The 19,680-nt window shown below is 50.7% G+C and overlaps 1 protein-coding gene across 4 annotated transcripts in view; it reads left to right on the forward strand.

Annotated features, from left to right (window-relative positions):
* LOC137528086 (uncharacterized) overlaps window positions 1-19,680 on the forward strand; it is a 131,685-nt gene that overhangs the window by 43,000 nt on the left and 69,005 nt on the right. For all 4 annotated transcript variants that reach the window (XM_068249346.1, XM_068249347.1, XM_068249349.1 and 1 more), the window contains exon 2: window positions 3,644-3,919. In XM_068249346.1, coding sequence (XP_068105447.1) covers window positions 3,644-3,919 — 276 coding nt within the window. The remainder of the gene's footprint in view (window positions 1-3,643; window positions 3,920-19,680) is intronic.

A 19,680-nucleotide genomic window follows, 5' to 3' on the forward strand; every position in this document is an offset into this window, starting at 1 on the left:
TATATATATATATATATATATATATATATACAGTGGAGGAGATAATTATTTGACCCCTCACTTATTTTGTAATTTTGTCCAATGACAAAGAAATGAAAAGTCTCAGAACAGTATCATTTCAATGGTAGGTTTGTTTTAACAGTGTCAGATAGCACATCAAAAGGAAAATCGAAAAAATAACCTTAAATAAAAGATAGCAACTGATTTGCATTTCATTGAGTGAAATAAGTTTTTGAACCCCTACCAACCATTAAGAGTTCTGGCTCCCACAGAGTGGTTAGACACTTCTACTCAATTAGTCACCCTCATTAAGGACACCTGTCTTAACTAGTCACCTGTATAAAAGACACCTGTCCACAGAATCAATCAATCAAGCAGACTCCAAACTCTCCAACATGGGAAAGACCAAAGAGCTGTCCAAGGATGTCAGAGACAAAATTGTAGACCTGCACAAGTCTGGAATGGGCTACAAAACCATTAGCAAGAAGCTGGGAGAGAAGGTGACAACTGTTGGTGCGATTGTTCGAAAATGGAAGGAGCACAAAATGACCATCAATCGACCTCGCTATGGGGCTCCACGCAAGATCTCACCTCGTGGGGTGTCAATGGTTCTGAGAAAGGTAAAAAAGCATCCTAGAACTACACGGGAGGAGTTAGTGAACGACCTCAAATTAGCAGGGACCACAGTCACCAAGAAAACCATTGGAAACACATTATACCGCAATGGATTAAAATCCTGCAGGGCTCGCAAGGTCCCCCTGCTCAAGAAGGCACATGTGCAGGCCCGTCTGAAGTTTGCCAAAGAACACCTGAATGATTCTGTGAGTGACTGGGAGAAGGTGCTGTGGTCTGATGAGACCAAAATAGAGCTCTTTGGCATTAACTCAACTCGCCGTGTTTGGAGGAAGAAAAATGCTGCCTATGACCCCCAAAACACCGTCCCCACCGTCAAGCATGGGGGTGAAAACATTTTGCTTTGGGGGTGTTTTTCTGCTAAGGGCACAGGCCAACTTAATCGCATTAACGGGACGGAGCCATGTATCGTGAAATCCTGAACGTCAACCTCCTTCCCTTTGCCAGGAAACTAAAAATGGGTCGTGGATGGGTGTTCCAGTACGACAATGACCCAAAACATACAGCAAAGGCAACAAAGGAGTGGCTCAAGAAGAAGCACATTAAGGTCATGGAGTGGCCTAGTCAGTCTCCGGACCTTAATCCAATAGAAAACCTATGGAGGGAGCTAAAGCTCAGAGTTGCACAGAGACAGCCTCGAAACCTTAGGGATTTAGAGATGATCTGCAAAAAGGAGTGGACCAACATTCCTCCTAAAATGTGTGCAAACTTGGTCATCAATTACAAGAAACGTTTGACCTCTGTGCTTGCAAACAAGGGTTTTTCCACTAAGTATTAAAGAGGAACTGTAACGACAAAACGGCCCCTGGGGGGTACTCACCTCGGGTGTGGGAAGCCTCAGGATCCTAATGAGGCTTCCCACGCCGTCCTGCGTCCCTCGGGGGTCTCGCTGTAGCCCTCCGTACAGCCGTGACGCAATATTTACCTTCCTGGCTCCTGCGCAGGCGCTCTGACGGCTGTCGGCGCCGAAGTAGGCGGAAATACCCGATCGCCGTCGGGTCTGCTCTACTGCGCAGGCGCAAGTTTCCGGCGCCTGCGCAGTAGAGCGGACCCGACGGAGATCGGGTATTTCCGTCTATTTCCGTGCCGAAAGTCGCCACAGCGCCCCCGCTGGAGCCAGCAAAGGTAAATATTGAACTGACAGTCGGCACAGTCGCCGGCTGTTCGGAGGGCTGCGGCGAGACCCCCGTGGGACAGAGGACGGCGTGGGAAGCCTCATTAGGATCCGGAGGCTTCCCCCACCCGAGGTGAGTACCCCCCAGGGGATCTTTTTAATGTTACAGAGTCTCTTTAAGTCTTTTATTGTTAGAGGGTTCAAAAACTTATTTCACTCAATAAAATGCAAATCAGTTGCTATCTTTTATTTAAGGTTATTTTTTCAATTTTCCTTTTGATGTGCTATCTGCCACTGTTAAAATAAACCTACCATTGAAATGATACTGTTCTGAGACATTTCATTTCTTTGTCATTGGACAAACTTACAAAATCAGTGAGGGATCAAATAATTATCTCCTCCACTGTATACATATATACCCAAAAACATCACTTCCTGGTTAGCGGCCATGTCTTTTGTTTGTAAATACTGCCTAAAACTGTAAAACTGTCGATTAAAAGCCAGGATTGCAGTGGGGAGTGGCGGAAACAGCAAAGAGGGACCCAGGAGATCACAGTGACTAGATTGGTACGTTTTTTATTGTACATATCGGACAGTACAGATTCTCTTTAAGTTGAATTATTGAAATAAATGGACTGTTGCAAAATATTCAATTTTGTTAAGTTGCACCTTTTTAGATTTTTTTATTTTCTTTACTTTTTTTCTACTTCTAATGGTAGCCATACATGGTACACTTGTTTCATCCAATCTTACCATTTCTATGTAGTATAAAAGTAAATTAAGTGAATATACTGAAAGGATAATTTATTTTACATAGAAATGGTAAGATTGGATGAAAAAATTGTACCATGGATGGCCACCATAAGATTTGCCTCTGGATACAATCTGTGGACTGTTTGATATGGCTTGGCTCATGCATTGACTATCAGCACACTTGGGCAGTCCCATAACATGGTCTGTTAGGAGCCCTGTGGACTAAAAGCCCATTTTCCACTAGCTGCAGATCTGGGTCATATCTGCAGCTTTTCCACACAGGCTAGTCGGACGGGGAAACGCTGTCTATTCAGGCAATGGCTTGCCGTCCAAAGCGCACCACGTTGCAATTCTAGACAGCATGATGCTATTTCGCACAGCATCTATAGCCATGCATTGCAGGGCTAAGCGATTCAGCTGTGGTTTTGCAGCAGCACAAGGGCCGTGTTTAAATCAGAAATGGACGCAGCAGCCCTGTGGAAGTGAGCCCTAACTGTACATTACATGCATACAGGTAAGAAAACTGAAAAAGTTTTACATTAATTCTTGTGATGTATAAATCTGAAAGGAAGGTATCGCATTTTTCTCAATAATAGTGGAGTTTTGTTTTTAACCCTCTGGGCGATAATCCCGAGCTGAGATCGGGGTAAGCCGCCACGGAGGATTTCTCTCTTTTTTTTTTGTTACACGCAGCTAGCACTTTTCTAGCTGCATGTATATACCGATCGCCGCCACTCTGTGCTGATTTGCCGCTACCCGCCGTGCCGCCCCCCCCCCCCCCAGACCCCATGCGCAGCCTGGCCAATCAGTGCCAGGCAGCGCTGAGGGGTGGATCGGGACTCCCTCTGACGTCACGACGTCGTTGACGTCATCCCGATCATCGCCATGGAGACGGGGGAAGCCAAACAGGTAATCCCGTTCTAAACGAGATTTCCTGTTTGCTCTGATCGCCGGAAGGCGATCGGAAGGGGTGGGGGATGCCGCTGCACATCGGCTATCATGTAGCTAGCGCTAGGCTAGCTACATGATTAAAAAAAATAAAATATTATTGTATCGCCCAGGAGGTTAAAACTTCTGGGCCAATGGAAAGTGTTTGTAATATAGAAGGGACCCTGTGTGACTTGCTGACATTTGCTCTTGCAGATGTCCACACGTACCAGATAAAATACCACTGTGAGCGCTATGATGATGGCAGTATCGGGGGACACACTGACTTTGGATATAACGGCAGAGATTTCATCTTCTTTGATAAGGATGCAGTAATGTATTTCCCAGCAATGAATTCAGCACAGATGCTGACACAGCAATGGAACCGGGATCGGACAGCCATTCAGAAAGATAAAGAGTTTGCAGAGAAGCACTGCATCGACTGGATTGACAAATTCAGCAACATCTTAAGGGAAGAGATAAAGAGGGCAGGTGAGAACCGCCTAAATTAATGCTAGACTTTTTGGAGCTAGTGTGGTTGAGGTGACCCACTAGGTATCCTCACAGGAAACAGTCCTCTAATCACAGCATCCTCCACACCCGGAAGTGTTGTAATTGGCCGAATATATGTGCATTAATGTGCATGAGAATATATATGGAAATATGTGCATAATTGTTGTGGCCCACCAACACTGCTCACCTGTGAATCAAACCCCTATATATACATTGGATGTGACCAGACTGGTTCTAGACTTTTTGCTGCCTAAGGCAAACTTGTGAGGATGCACAACACCCGAAAAATTGTACTGTGCGCTATAGCTGTGATGCGACCCCCCAAAAAACTCCCTCAGTATAGGTAGGTAAGTAGCCAGATAAAGGTGCTCCCTGTATAGGAAACCAGGTATACAGTAGCTGCACCCAGTATAGGATAGCCAGGTGTAGTTGCCCCCAGTATAGGTAGCCAGACATAGGTGCCACCAGTTTAGGTAGCCAGGTATAGTTGCCCCCAGTATAGCTAGCCAGTATAGTTGCCCCTAGTATAAGTTAGCCAGGCAGATGCCCCCGGTAGTTAGTCAGCCTCCCCCCCCCCCCCCTGCTGCCGGTGCTCATTGCCTTGTGACTGAGTTTGTGGCCGCCTCCTCTACGAGAGTCCTCGGTCCTCACCTTGCTAATAGACCTCAGATCAGCGCGACCCGCAGCGGCGCTGGTATGAGGAAACAGGAGGGTGGTTCCCCTGGTAAGGGTGCATATACAGGAAGTAAGTACAGACTGTCCGGCCTCTGCCGCCTGATGCACGCCTTTCACCTTGCGTTATGGGCAGACCGCCCATGGATGTCACAGCTGATCATGCGCCTATGTTTACTAAAGTTTTTACATTTTGTACAATTTAGATGGCCTCTTATTGGCTCCACATGCATTGGTACTTTTGTCCCATGTTATGCCCAAATTGTTATGCCCAGCAAAGTATATATTCTTGTAACGATCGGTGAAGCACAGAGAGGATCTGATTACCAGTGATCTGCAGTATCACCGGAAATACAGATGTATACCAGATTATAAGTGATCTGCAGTCTCACCGATAATCCGATACACAAACTAACCTCTGTCCACCTGAGTAGAGTGTAGTGTTTGGTGTAACTGTAACACTTTGAGGACTAGGCCTCAGTGCAGCAAGGAGAACTGCACAGATTCCTTCCGCAGACCTGAGCTCTCCAAGACGGGAGGAGTCAGACTGACAGTAGGAAGGATGTCTGGAAGTGACCCTCAGGAGGAAGGGTCGCTAACAGAGCGAGGAACCGCCTCTAACGGTAAGGTCGGTTCTCGAGGTCGGACAAGCCAGGTCGTACACACACAGACAGATAAGGTACAATATCAGGAGACAGAGGCGGAGTCTAAGTACAGGCAGGGTTCGGCAACGGGGTATCAGAAATATCGAGGTACAGAATCAGGAGGCTGAGGCGGAGTCTAGAGACGAGCCGGGGGTCGGCAACAGAGTATCAGAAATATCGCGGTACAAGATCAGGGTTCAGGAGAATGGTCGAAACAGGCAATAGGTCATAACATATAATCACAATCAAACTAGTACTTTAGCTATCAAATATCTAGCTAAGTGTAGGATTACAGCTCCAGCTGGTCCCGGCACACTTCAGGATCTGACTACGGATCTGGGTGCTCCCACATATGTGATCGCACGCCAGACACCCGAGAAATGACCAGCCAGCAGTATATATACACATCACTCCCTCCAGCACCTCCCACAGTGCTGGACCAATGGGGAGTGAAGCCAGAGTCAGCTGACCAGCCTGGTCAGCTGACTACTTCTGGCTACCATATATGCCCTGCCTGAGTGCGCGTGCGCGCGTCACTCTAAATCTTGAGGGACTACATGTCCCAGCCACAGCAGCCCCGCTCGGACCCTCCGCAGCGGGAGTATGTGCACCAGCCGCCGCGTTCAACGCGGCGGCTACTCCGCGCTCCGCCTGCCTCTCCATGGGGATGGCCGCCTCACGCTGGGAGGAGGCGGCTGCCTCCCCGTGTGCGCGGCCACTGTATGCGGGAAGAGCCGCCGACCGCTGGCTCATGGCGGCGGCTCTTCCACGCTTTCTTACAGTACCCCCCCCCCGAGGAGTGGACTCCGGACAGCTCCTTCCAGGCTTTTCTGGATGTACAGTATGAAATTCCCTCACTAACTCATCCGCATGCATGCGGTTCCCAGGTACCCATTGCCTCTCCTCAATGCCGTACCCAGGCACGTGCAGAGGGGGGTGCTCTGGGTGCCCAGGCACCCCCCCCTTTTTAAAATCAGCAAAAAAGGCCCCTCTGATCGCGCAAAATAAGCCCCGCCCCCTACCGCGGTAAGCCCCGCCCACCCGCGAGAAGCTCCGCCTCCGCCTGAGGCACTTTCAGGTGAAGAGGCCTGGATAGGAATCCTAGTGTGGCATACTGACCTCACCCTCCACCTAGGACCCATACTGACCACTACCTCCCCAAGCACTCATAGTGACTTCTCCCTCACCCACAGGGACCTCACCATCCACCTAGCACCCACAGTGACTTCTCCCTCCCCAGCACCCACAGTGACCTCTCCCTCCACCTAGCACCCACAGTGACCTCTCCCTCCACCTAGCACCCACAGTGACCTCTCCCTCCACCTAGCACCCACAGTGACCTCTCCCTGCACCTAGCACCCACAGTCAGGGCCGGCCTTTGACCTGAGCGACCAGAGCGATCGCTCAGGGCGCCGGCTTCCAGGGGGCGCTCCTGCCGTCCACCACCCGCCTGGACGAGTAGGGCACAAACTGTTTGCAAGGAGCAGGCTGTTGTCTGGTGCAGCGGCAGGCACTAGGACCTGGAGGCACACTTCTCCAACCTCCTGCTCGGACGGATGCGTCCTTATCAGCCGTCCTCCCCGCCCCCTCAAGCACGCAGGAAGGATAGATAGTCCGAGGTGGCGAGGTAATCCCCTTGTGGGCTGCTGCAGACTTCTGTGTTGCCTTCTTCTGGCGTAGTGGTGATTACAGTGATGAATGGTAGCAAATGTCGTGTGTGTGTGTGTGTGTGTGTGTGTGTGTGTGTGTGTGTGTGTGTGTGTGTGTGTGTGTGTGTGTGTGTGTGTGTGTGTGTGTGTGTGTGTGTGTGTGTGTGTGTGTGTGTGTGTGTGTGTGTGTGTGTGTGTGTGTGTGTGTGTGTACTGCGTGTGTGTGGACTGTGTGTGTGTGTGTGTAGACTGTGTGAGTGCGTAGTGTGTGGCTGCGTATATAGACTGCGTGCGTGCGTAGTGTGTGGCTGCGTATATAGACTGCGTGCGTGCGTAGTGTGTGGCTGCGTATATAGACTGCGTGTGTGCGTAGTGTGTGGCTGCGTATATAGACTGCGTGCGTGCGTAGTGTGTGGCTGCGTATATAGACTGCGTGCGTGCGTAGTGTGTGGCTGCGTATATAGACTGCGTGCGTGCGTAGTGTGTGGCTGCGTATATAGACTGCGTGCGTAGTGTGTGGCTGCGTATATAGACTGCGTGCGTAGTTTGTGACTGCGTATATAGACTGCGTGCGTGTGTATAGTGTAAGTGTGTGTGTGAGTGTATGTGCATACGTGCATGGATGATCTGCTGTCTGATTTCTATTTTGTGGCTGGGGGTGCCTGCATTATGCTTGGCTTACACGGCTCGTTTTTGCCGCTCGATCGTTTCGCCGCTTGATTCTGCAGTCGATTCTCTTATCTTCCGCTCGGTTTTCTTATCTTTTCTATTCACTGCTATCGCAAATCGAGTGGCGAAACGATCGAGCGGGAGATCGGACATGTCGGAAATTGTCTATCGAGCCATCTAAATGGCTCAAAAACAAACCATGTATTCCCAGCATTAGGCGTCGGGGGATTTCTGTGTGAGAGATAGTTTAATCCATTACTGGGTGCCCAAATTTCTTTGTTCCATTTGATAATTGCGATGCGGGCCAGGGGGAAACAGTCATGGGCTCATATAAATAGCAGCTATATGGGTGGAAATAAGTTCCTACTGTTTGCAACTTTATTTTGCATTGTGGGTGGCCAGATTTCAACCTGTAGCCTCTATTTATATGGGCACCTATGGTGGTGCCTAAAAAAAGTTGCGCGCGTGCAAAGAGGCTGAAGGGGGGGGGGGCACCAAAATCAGGTTTCGCTCAGGGCGCTGTGAAACCTAAGGCCGGCCCTGCCCACAGTGACCTCTCCCTCCACCTAGCACCCACAGTGACCTCTCCCTCCACCTAGCACCCACAGTGACCTCTCCCTCCACCTAGCACCCACAGTGACCTCTCCCTGCACCTAGCACCCACAGTGACCTCTCCCTCCACCAGCACCCACAGTGACCTCTCCCTCCCACAGTGACCTCTCCCTCCACCTAGCACCCACAGTGACCTCTCCCTGCACCTAGCACCCACAGTGACATCTCCTTCCCCAGCACCCACAGTGACCTCTCCCTCCACCTAGCACCCACAGTGACCTCTCCCTCCACCTAGCACCCACAGTGACCTCTCCCTCCACCTAGCACCCACAGTGACCTCTCCCTCCACCAGCACCCACAGTGACCTCTCCCTCCCACAGTGACCTCTCCCTCCACCTAGCACCCACAGTGACCTCTCCCTGCACCTAGCACCCACAGTGACATCTCCTTCCCCAGCACCCACAGTGACCTCTCCCTCCACCTAGCACCCACAGTGACCTCTCCCTCCACCTAGCACCCACAGTGACCTCTCCCTCCACCTAGCACCCACAGTGACCTCTCCCTCCACAAAGCACCCACAGTGACCTCTCCCTGCACCTAGCACCCACAGTGACCTCTCCCTCCACCTAGCACCCACAGTGACCTCTCCCTCCACCTAGCACCCACAGTGACCTCTCCCTGCACCTAGCACCCACAGTGACCTCTCCCTCCACCAGCACCCACAGTGACCTCTCCCTCCCACAGTGACCTCTCCCTCCACCTAGCACCCACAGTGACCTCTCCCTGCACCTAGCACCCACAGTGACATCTCCTTCCCCAGCACCCACAGTGACCTCTCCCTCCACCTAGCACCCACAGTGACCTCTCCCTGCACCTAGCACCCACAGTGACCTCTCCCTCCACCTAGCACCCACAGTGACCTCTCCCTCCACCTAGCACCCACAGTGACCTCTCCCTCCACCTAGCACCCACAGTGACCTCTCCCTCCACCAGCACCCACAGTGACCTCTCCCTCCCACAGTGACCTCTCCCTCCACCTAGCACCCACAGTGACCTCTCCCTGCACCTAGCACCCACAGTGACATCTCCTTCCCCAGCACCCACAGTGACCTCTCCCTCCACCTAGCACCCACAGTGACCTCTCCCTCCCCCAGCACCCACAGTGACCTCTCCCTCCACCTAGCACCCACAGTGACCTCTCCCTGCACCTAGCACCCACAGTGACATCTCCTTCCCCAGCACCCACAGTGACCTCTCCCTTACTCGACACCCACAGTGACCTCTCCCTCCCCCTAGCACCCACATTGACCTCTCCCTCCACCTAGCACCCACAGTGACCTCTCCCTCCACCTAGCACCCACAGTGACATCTCCTTCCCCAGCACCCACAGTGACCTCTCCCTCCCACAGTGACCTCTCCCTTCACCTACCACCCACAATCACCTTTCCTTTCCCAAATCTAGCAGTGAACCTGCCTACCCCAGCACCCACACTGACCTATCCTTCCCCCAGCACCCACAGTGATCTTTCCCTCCCCCAGAGGCTACCCTCCTGTCCCCTGCAGCACTTACAGGGACCTCCCATCCCAAAAGCAGCGCCTATAGTGACCTCTCCCAACACACAGCATCCACAACTACTCCCTCCTCCAATAACTACAATGACCTCTCCCAGCACCCACAGTGACCTGCCCTTCCTCCAGCACTCATACTGACCTCTTCCTTCCACAGAACCCACAGCGACCTACCCTTCTACCAGCACCCACACTGACCTCTACCTCCCCCAGCAACCACACTGACCTCTACCTCCCCTAGCAGCAACTATGCCATTCATAGCAGTACCCACAGTGACCTCCCACTCCCTGCACCCACCGCAATCCCACCAATATTCAGCACCCACATTACACTCAACCAGTAACCCCCATTATAGCAAGCACCCAGTACTTGCACCAAGCAACTTTCACCTAATACTTATATCCGACCTCCATATGGCACTTAGTACTTGCATCATTCACCCTATAGCTGGCACCCAGTACTCACACCCACTTGGCACAGTACTTGCACATTATCTGAACTCACATAAGCCAGTAATAGCACCCAAAGTACCTGCACTCAGAATCCACATGACACACAATGCCCACCCATAGCTAGCACCTAGTGCAGGCAATGCACCAAGTATTCACACCAATGTACCTGCACCCAACACCCACATGTTTCATCTGCAGTAGTTCCAGTTGCACTAAGCCTCCACTTGGTGCCCAGAACAAACACCAAACACTCACATATGACATCTAGTACTTGCACCCAGAACTCACAAGGGCTTGAGTAACTGCAATCAACACCTACATGATGCTTGACACCAACCCATACAGCCAGAATGCACATGACACCCTGTGCAGCACCCAGAACCCACATGGCACCCAGCTTCTGCATTTAGCACTCACATGACAACAAATACCCCACTAGCCAGCACCCATTACCCAGATGTTACCATGTACTCGCTCCCAGACAGTGGCGGCTCCAGGAATTTTTTTTAGGGGGTGCTATGCAGGTGCTGGACCAATTTCCGGGGGAGCTGACGACCCGCCGCGCCAAAAATGGGTGTGGCTACAACCTGCGGCGAAAAAATGGGCGTGGTCATGACCGGATGAGGGCGGGGCTAACTGTAATTTAAAGTGAACCCAGGGTGAGAGTGATATGGTGGCTGCCATATTTATTTCCTTTTAAACAATACTAGTTGCCTGGCAGCCCTGCTGATCTATTTGGCTGTAGTAGTGAACTGAATTACACCAGAAACAAGCCATGCAGCTAATCTTGTCAGTTCTGACAATATTGTCAGAAACCCCTGACCTGCTGCATGCTTGTTCAGGGTCTATGGTTGAAAGAATAAGAGGCAGAGGACCAGCACGGCAGCCAGGCAACTGGTATTGCTTAAAGGGAGATAAATATGGCAGCCTCAATATTATTCTCACCTCGGGTTCCCTTTAAAAGTGCAACGCAAAGACAGAGGGCCCAAGTTTTGGTGACCCTTTTCCCAGAAAATTCACATAATTGTGCAGGTTTTCTCAAGAAAATACACGTAATGTGAGCAGATTTTAACAAAAAACACGTCCAATGACCCCAATATGCACAATCGTTATCAGATATGGCCCCAATATGCACAATCGTTATCAGATATGGCCCCAATATGCACAATCGTTATCAGATATGGCCCCAATATGCACAATCGTTATCAGATATGGCCCCAATATGCACAATCGTTATCAGATATGGCCCCAATATGCACAATCGTTATCAGATATGGCCCCAATATGCACAATCGTTATCAGATATGGCCCCAATATGCACAATCGTTATCAGATATAGCCCCAATATGCACAATCGTTATCAGATATAGCCCCAATATGCACAATCGGTAGCAGATATGACCCCAATATGCACAATCGGTAGCAGATATGACCCCAATATGCACAATCGTTATCAGATATGGCCCCAATATGCACAATCGTTATCAGATATGGCCCCAATATGCACAATCGTTATCAGATATGGTCCCAATATGCACAATCGGTAGCAGATATGGTCCCAATATGCACAATCGGTAGCAGATATGGTCCCAATATGCACAATCGATAGCAGATATGGTCCCAATATGCACAATCGGTAGCAGATATGGCCCCAATATGCACAATCGGTAGCAGATATGACCCCAATATGCACAATCGGTAGCAGAAATGACCCCAATATGCACAATCGGTAGCAGATATGACCCCAGTATGCACAATCGGTAGCAGATATGACCCCAATATGCACAATCGGTAGCAGATATGACCCCAATATGCACAATCGGTAGCAGATATGACCCCAATATGCACAATCGGTAGCAGATATGACCCCAATATGCACAATCGGTAGCAGATATGACCCCAATATGCACAATCGGTAGCAGAAATGACCCCAATATGCACAATCGGTAGCAGAAATGACCCCAATATGCACAATCGGTAGCAGAAATGACCCCAATATGCACAATCGGTAGCAGAAATGACCCCAATATGCACAATCGGTAGCAGATATCGCCCCAATATGCACAATCCGTAGCAGATATGACCCCAATATGCACAATCCGTAGCAGATATGACCCCAATATGCACAATCCGTAGCAGATATGACCCCAATATGCACAATCCGCATCACCTGAAAAAGAAAAGAAAAACCCATTTACTCACCTACAGCCAGAAGACCTTCTTTCCCGACCTCCTGTCCCGAGTCCCGACCTCATTGTGGCGCGCAGCGCCCGCGCGCCCACGCGCCCACGATCCTCTTCCTTCCCGACGTCACCACGAGACTTCCTGCCTGCATGCAGAGAGCAGGGCTACGGGAAAATGGCCGCCCGAAGTCTGCAGAACAGGGCTCCGGGCGGCCATCTTACCGTAGCCCTGCCTGCTGCTCCGTGCTGCCGGTGTGTGAACTGACTTGGCGTCTTTTAGACGCCTGAAGTCAGTTCACTCCAGGGGGTGCTTTGGGGGTGCTTGGACAATTCTAGGGGGTGCTCGAGCACCCCCAAGCACCCCCCTGGCGCCGCCCCTGCTCCCAGAACCCACTTGGCACTCAGTATTTGCACCTAAGACCCACATGACACCCTATAACCCCCATAATCAACACCCACATGGCATAGTACTCACACAGCACAAAGTTCCAAAGCCATTATATGCACCTAGTACCCATCCATGGCCAGCACTCAAATAGCAACCAGTACCCACCCTTGGTCTGAACCCATATGAGACTCAGTTCTCTCCCATGGCACACATCCAGACCACACATGGCACTCCCTGCTCACTCATGTCCAGCACTCACATGGCTCCCTGTACCAATTAGCACTCACATGGCACCCACTACTGTTTATCACCTTCTGCTACTCATTCAGCACCCAATACAGAATAGCATCCACTGCAAATAAACACCCAATACAAACTGGACCTTGGTACCCACAGCAGCTTGACACGGACTGTACTTTGGCACATCGGCACCCACTGCAAATTAGCACAAACTGGACCTTTGCGTCTTACCACCCACTGCATCTGTGCACCCACTGCACCTTGGCACTTACTGCAGTTTTGCATTTACTAATGCTTAGCAACTGCATATTGGCAACCACTGCTTCTTTGCCTGAAAAGAAGCTTGGGTGCTGATCTAGAGGGACAGAGGTCCCAGTAATAAAAGGTGAATCCATGCCTACATCAGGCTCCACTGTGCCCACACTAATAGTGCGCACCTATGACTGCTGATTTGAGGATGGTGGCACCAAAGAAGTTGGTTGGAAGAAGACACAAAGTCTGCCTGATACTTCTATAAAGGTGTGTGTGTGTGTGTGTGGTGGGGGGTTAAGACTGCCTAGTGCTTTCTGGAGAAGGGGTATGACATACACAATTTAGCACGATTTATCGATTAGGGCCCCTTTTTCAAATTTGAGCACCCCCCCTTGAGAATCCTCTGCACGGCCCTGGCCGTACCCCTTCCAATGTACGAGATACTGCACCGAGTTCTGTACAGTACGTGAGTCTATGATTTTTTCCACCTCATACTCGGGTTGGGCATCGACTAAGATAGGAGGAGGAGGAGTGGGACCCACCTGGACTGCGGGTTTGAGAAGTGATACGTGGAAAGACCTTACTCCCCGCATGCTGGTGGGAAGATCGACGGTATATGTGACATCGTTGATCTTCTTAGTCACTGGGAATGGACCCACGAACCTGGGACCAAGTTTATCAGAAGGTTGTTTCAGTGACAGGTGACGGGTTGACACCCAAACCAAATCTCCTGGTTGGAACCTCCATTCTAACGAGCGCCTCTTGTCAGCCTGACCTTTCTGACTCTGAAATGCTTTTACGAGATTATTCTTGATGGTCCACCACATGTCTTTAAATGACCTTTGCCAAGCCTCCAAGGCTGGGAACGGAGTGGACGCAACTGGCAAAGGAGAAAATTTCGGCAGTTTTCCTGTCACAATCTGAAATGGACAGAAACCTGAGGAAGAACTCTTTAGGTTGTTGTGGGCAAATTCTGCATAAGGTAAATATTTAACCCAATCACTCTGTGCCTCGGCAACGTAACATCTCAGAAACTGTTCTAGCGATTGGTTGACCCTCTCCGTCTGGCCATTTGTCTGTGGATGGTAACCCGAAGAGAATGACAATTTCATGCCCACTTGGTGACAGAATGCCCTCCAAAATTTCGAAACAAACTGGACTCCCCGATCGGATACTATGTCTTCTGGAATGCCATGTAGTCTGAAGACATGGGTGATAAACAAATCAGCCAGTTCCTGGGCCGAGGGGAGTCCTTTCAGGGGCACGAAGTGGGCCATTTTACTAAAACGGTCGACCACCACCCAGATGACCGACATGCCTTCAGATCTCGGAAGCTCTCCCACGAAATCCATGGACAGGTGGGTCCATGGTTCACTCGGGGTGGGCAAAGGCTGCAATGTACCTACAGATGCCAGCCGGGAGGGCTTGCTTTTTGCGCACACTGCACTCTCCCTGACAAACTCTTTGCAGTCAGCGGCTAACGAAGGCCACCATGCACATCTGGCCACGAGATCTTGCGTTCTAGACGCTCCAGGATGTCCCGCATTTTTGTGAGAGTGGACCATCTCCAAGATCTGGAGACGGAACGGTAACGGGACAAACAACACCCCATCAGGTTTTCCTTCCGGGATATTCTGCTGGAAAGGACTCAAAGTCTCTTTCCAGTCCACCCAAGTCTCGGTAGCGGCCAACACCACTCTTCGTGGGACAATGGTCTCGGGAACAGAGGGCTGTGCTGTCTCCGGTTCGAAACACCTAGAGAGTGCATCTGCCTTGGTATTTTTACTACCTGGCGTATACGTGATCAAGAATGTAAATCTCGAGAAAAATAGTGACCATCGAGCCTGCCTTGGGCTTAACCTTTTAGCCCCCTCGATGTATTCTAGGTTCTTGTGGTCGGTATAAACCGTGATGGTGTGCTCAGCTCCCTCTAGCCAGTGACGCCACTCTTCGAAGGCCAATTTGATGGCTAGGAGCTCCCTATTGCCTATATCGTAGTTTCTCTCTGCCGGAGAGAATCTCCGGGAAAAATAGGCACACGGGTGTAATCTACCCTGGAGACCAGAACGCTGGGACAGCACAGCCCCCACCCCGACCTCTGAGGCGTCTACCTCCACAATAAACGGGAAAGAAGTGTCCACATGTCTGAGTATAGGTGCTGAGCAGAACAACCCCTTTAACTTAGCAAATGCCTGTATAGCCTCGGGAGGCCAATGAGTGGTGTCTGCCCCTTTTTTAGTAAGGCTAGTGAGAGGGGCGACCACCGTGGAGTACCCCTTTATAAACCTTCTATAATAGTTCGCAAACCCCAGGAACCGTTGTAGCGATTTTAACCCCACCGGCTGTGGCCACTCCAAGACCGCGGAGACCTTGGCAGGGTCCATAGACAGACCTGAGGTGGAGATTATATACCCTAAAAAGGCAACCGACGTGACCTCAAAAATACATTTCTCGAGTTTGGCGTATAACAAATTCTGCCTCAGTTTGTCTAAAACGATCCTGACATGGGTTCTGTGTTCCGAGAGGTTGTTAGAGAAAATGAGAATGTCGTCCAAATAGACCAGAACGAACTTCCCTAACACCTCCCGAAAAACCTCATTATTTAGTTCCTGGAAGACGGCCGGGGCATTACATAACCCAAAAGGCATCACCCTGTACTCGTAATGCCCATCAGGGGTATTGAAGGCCGTCTTCCATTCGTCGCCCCTTCTTATACGCACCAGATTGTATGCCCCCCGCAAATCCAGTTTTGAAAATATCTTAGCCTCTGTGACCTGTGTGAACAAATCGTCTATAAGTGGCAACGGGTACCGATTTTTCACTGTGATTTTATTGAGGCCACGGTAATCAATGCAAGGCCGTAACCCCCCATCTTTTTTCTTAACAAAAAAGAAGCCTGCCCCAGCGGGTGACCGGGACGGCCGAATGAAGCCCTTGGCCAAGTTCTCACGGATATACTCCTGCATGGCTAGTTTTTCGGGGCCAGATAAATTATACAAATGGCCTCGAGGAGGCATACAACCTGAACGGAGGTCGATGGGACAGTCAAACGGGCGATGCGGTGGTAATTTATCTGCAGCCTTGGGACAAAACACATCGGTATAATCCGAGTACTGTTCCGGTACACCTTCCACCTGCACCTTGGTTTGACCTAATGTCAGCCTCCCTAAACATTGCTGGAAACAATGAGGTGACCATGCTGTCAACTGCCCTGTGGCCCAGTCTATTTGCGGAGAATGAACCTGTAGCCAAGGCATGCCTAGGATGATAGTGGAGGTTGACATATGTAAAACAAAAAATTGCAACTGCTCCTCGTGCAATACCCCAATGGTGAGTTTTACAAGCGGAGTCTGTGACAGGGGACGATTCCGCTGCAAAGGGGAATAGTCTACTGCCGTGACCTGAATGGGGGGCGTCACGGGAGTGAGTGGTAGACCCAACTCTTGAGCAAGCTCAAAGTTCATAAAATTAGCCGCTGAGCCGGAGTCGAGAAAAGCTTCAGTGGCTACAGACCTATTATCCCATGTGACAGTACAAGGGAGAATTAACTTTCTTTCTTTAAGGGGTGAGGACTGTGTGCCTAGGGTGTCACCCCCCACTACTCCTAGGCAGACCCGTTTCCCGACCTGTTGGGGCAGTTTCGTACCCTATGCCCTGCCTCTGCACAGTATAGGCACAGTTGTTCCGTCATTATCCGCCTCCGCTCCACCTGGGTCAGTTTTGATCGACCAATTTGCATTGGCTCTGGTGGAGGCAAGGTCGGAGAGGGCGAGACAGGCGGAGATGCTGTTACTGTGGATGCAACAGCCGGTACTGCGTACGAAGTCGCCCTGACCCGGTGACTACTCCTAGCCTGCCTCTGATGGCGTAGCCTGCGGTCTACTCGAATGGCCGATGATATGGCCTCGTCAACTGTCTTAGGCTCGGGTATGGTTAACATTAGGTCGGAGACCTCCTCCGACAACCCAGACAAGAAGTAATCCATAAGGGCAAAATTATCAAATCTAGAGGTGACTGACCATCTACGGAATTCTGCCGCATAATCCTCGACCGAACCTCTGCCTTGCCGTAAAAGTTTGAGCTTCCGCTCTGAGGACGCAGCAAGGTCAGGGTCGTCGTAGATTATGGCCATGGCCTTAAAGAATTCCTCCACTGAGGTCAAGGCAGTATCGGTAGAGGGCAGGTTGTATGCCCAAGACTGGGAGTCTCCAGTCAACAAAGTTTTAATAAAAATGACCCGTTGGGTCTCAGTCCCCGAGGATCGGGGTCTTAACTCGAAATATGACAACACTCTACTCCTGAAATTCCGGAAGTCAGACTTGGGGCCGGAAAACTTATCAGGGACAGGCATGCGTATGTCATCACTAGGAGGGGATCGCACTGAATCAACTGACGTCTGGAGAGTTCTCACAGAGCCTGATAAGGCATCAATTAAGGCTTTGTGCTGGCCTAGTGCTTGATGGATGCTATCCACCGAAGTGGCAAGCACAGTCAGAGGATCAGCGCGTTCCATCTGTTTTATGGTCTGGCGTTCTGTAACGATCGGTGAAGCACAGAGAGGATCTGATTACCAGTGATCTGCAGTATCACCGGAAATACAGATGTATACCAGATTATACGTGATCTGCAGTATCACTGATAATCCGATATACTAGCTAACCTCTGTCCACCTGAGTAGAGTGTAGTGTTTGGTGTAACTGTAACACTTTGAGGACTAGGCCTCAGTGCAGCAAGGAGAACTGCACAGATTCCTTCCGCAGACCTGAGCTCTCCAAGACGGGAGGAGTCAGACTGACAGTAGGAAGGATGTCTGGAAGTGACCCTCAGGAGGAAGGGTCGCTAACAGAGCGAGGAACCGCCTCTAACGGTAAGGTCGGTTCTCGAGGTCGGACAAGCCAGGTCGTACACACACAGACAGATAAGGTACAATATCAGGAGACAGAGGCGGAGTCTAAGTACAGGCAGGGTTCGGCAACGGGGTATCAGAAATATCGAGGTACAGAATCAGGAGGCTGAGGCGGAGTCTAGAGACGAGCCGGGGGTCGGCAACAGAGTATCAGAAATATCGCGGTACAAGATCAGGGTTCAGGAGAATGGTCGAAACAGGCAATAGGTCATAACATATAATCACAATCAAACTAGTACTTTAGCTATCAAATATCTAGCTAAGTGTAGGATTACAGCTCCAGTTGGTCCCGGCACACTTCAGGATCTGACTACGGATCTGGGTGCTCCCACGTATGTGATCGCAACGCCAGACACCCGAGAAATGACCAGCCAGCAGTATATATACACATCACTCCCTCCAGCACCTCCCACAGTGCTGGACCAATGGGGAGTGAAGCCAGAGTCAGCTGACCAGCCTGGTCAGCTGACTACTTCTGGCTACCATATATGCCCTGCCTGAGTGCGCGTGCGCGCGTCACTCTAAATCTTGAGGGACTACATGTCCCAGCCACAGCAGCCCCGCTCGGACCCTCCGCAGCGGGAGTATGTGCACCAGCCGCCGCGTTCAACGCGGCGGCTACTCCGCGCTCCGCCTGCCTCTCCATGGGGATGGCCGCCTCACGCTGGGAGGAGGCGGCTGCCTCCCCGTGTGCGCGGCCACTGTATGCGGGAAGAGCCGCCGACCGCTGGCTCATGGCGGTGGCTCTTCCACGCTTTCTTACAATTCTCAGTCAACAGTACCCAGTTTCTCTGATGTCTGTTTCCCATGACTCATGGGAAACAGACATCAGATAAACTGGGCACTGGGGCGGTATGTTGACTACATTCTTTGCCGGGCATAACAATTTGGGCATAACATGACTACCTGATTCAATACGTCCCCACTGCGTGGCTCCAACATCTAGTTGCTAGGCGATGCAACCCTGCCCACCAAAACAGAATGACGCAGGGCACCCATCTTCATGGCGACGCAATTCCGGCCATTGCTAAGGAATGACGTAGGCACCTCTCCCCATGGCAACGCGGTTATACAACCTGATGACGGAACTCTTCTGGAAGCATGCCCAGTGGCAGGAAGTCATCAGGTTAGCATCCAGTCACCATAGCTACAGAGCTCTCTCCACCATCATTTAAACTGCCAGCGTGCGTGTCGTGCCAGTGAAGCACCTGATGAAGGTGAAGACATGTCAAAATCTATTGTAATGTCACTGGCACACAAGCAGAAGGGTGTCAACCTACTGTCCTCTTCCACCAGGGACCAGGATTGCTGCTGGCCACACCAGGCACCACCCTTTAGGTTTTGAGCATAGTCCTAGATAGGCTTTTTTAAAGAGTTTCACTTTCTACCAAGTAAGTACAATGGTTGTTTGCAGTTTGCATTGTGACATAAAGTTACAGTATTTCATGTTCGGAGCACTCTCTCCTGTTCTCTCTCTTCACACAAAAGGTAGCCTGACAGCCTGATAATTGCTGGCTGCAGGACAACATTTTAAGATAGATTCCATATGAAGTAATAAGTAAG

This window comes from Hyperolius riggenbachi, chromosome 8, assembly GCF_040937935.1.
Source record: "Hyperolius riggenbachi isolate aHypRig1 chromosome 8, aHypRig1.pri, whole genome shotgun sequence".
NCBI classification, from domain to species: Eukaryota; Metazoa; Chordata; class Amphibia; order Anura; family Hyperoliidae; genus Hyperolius; species Hyperolius riggenbachi.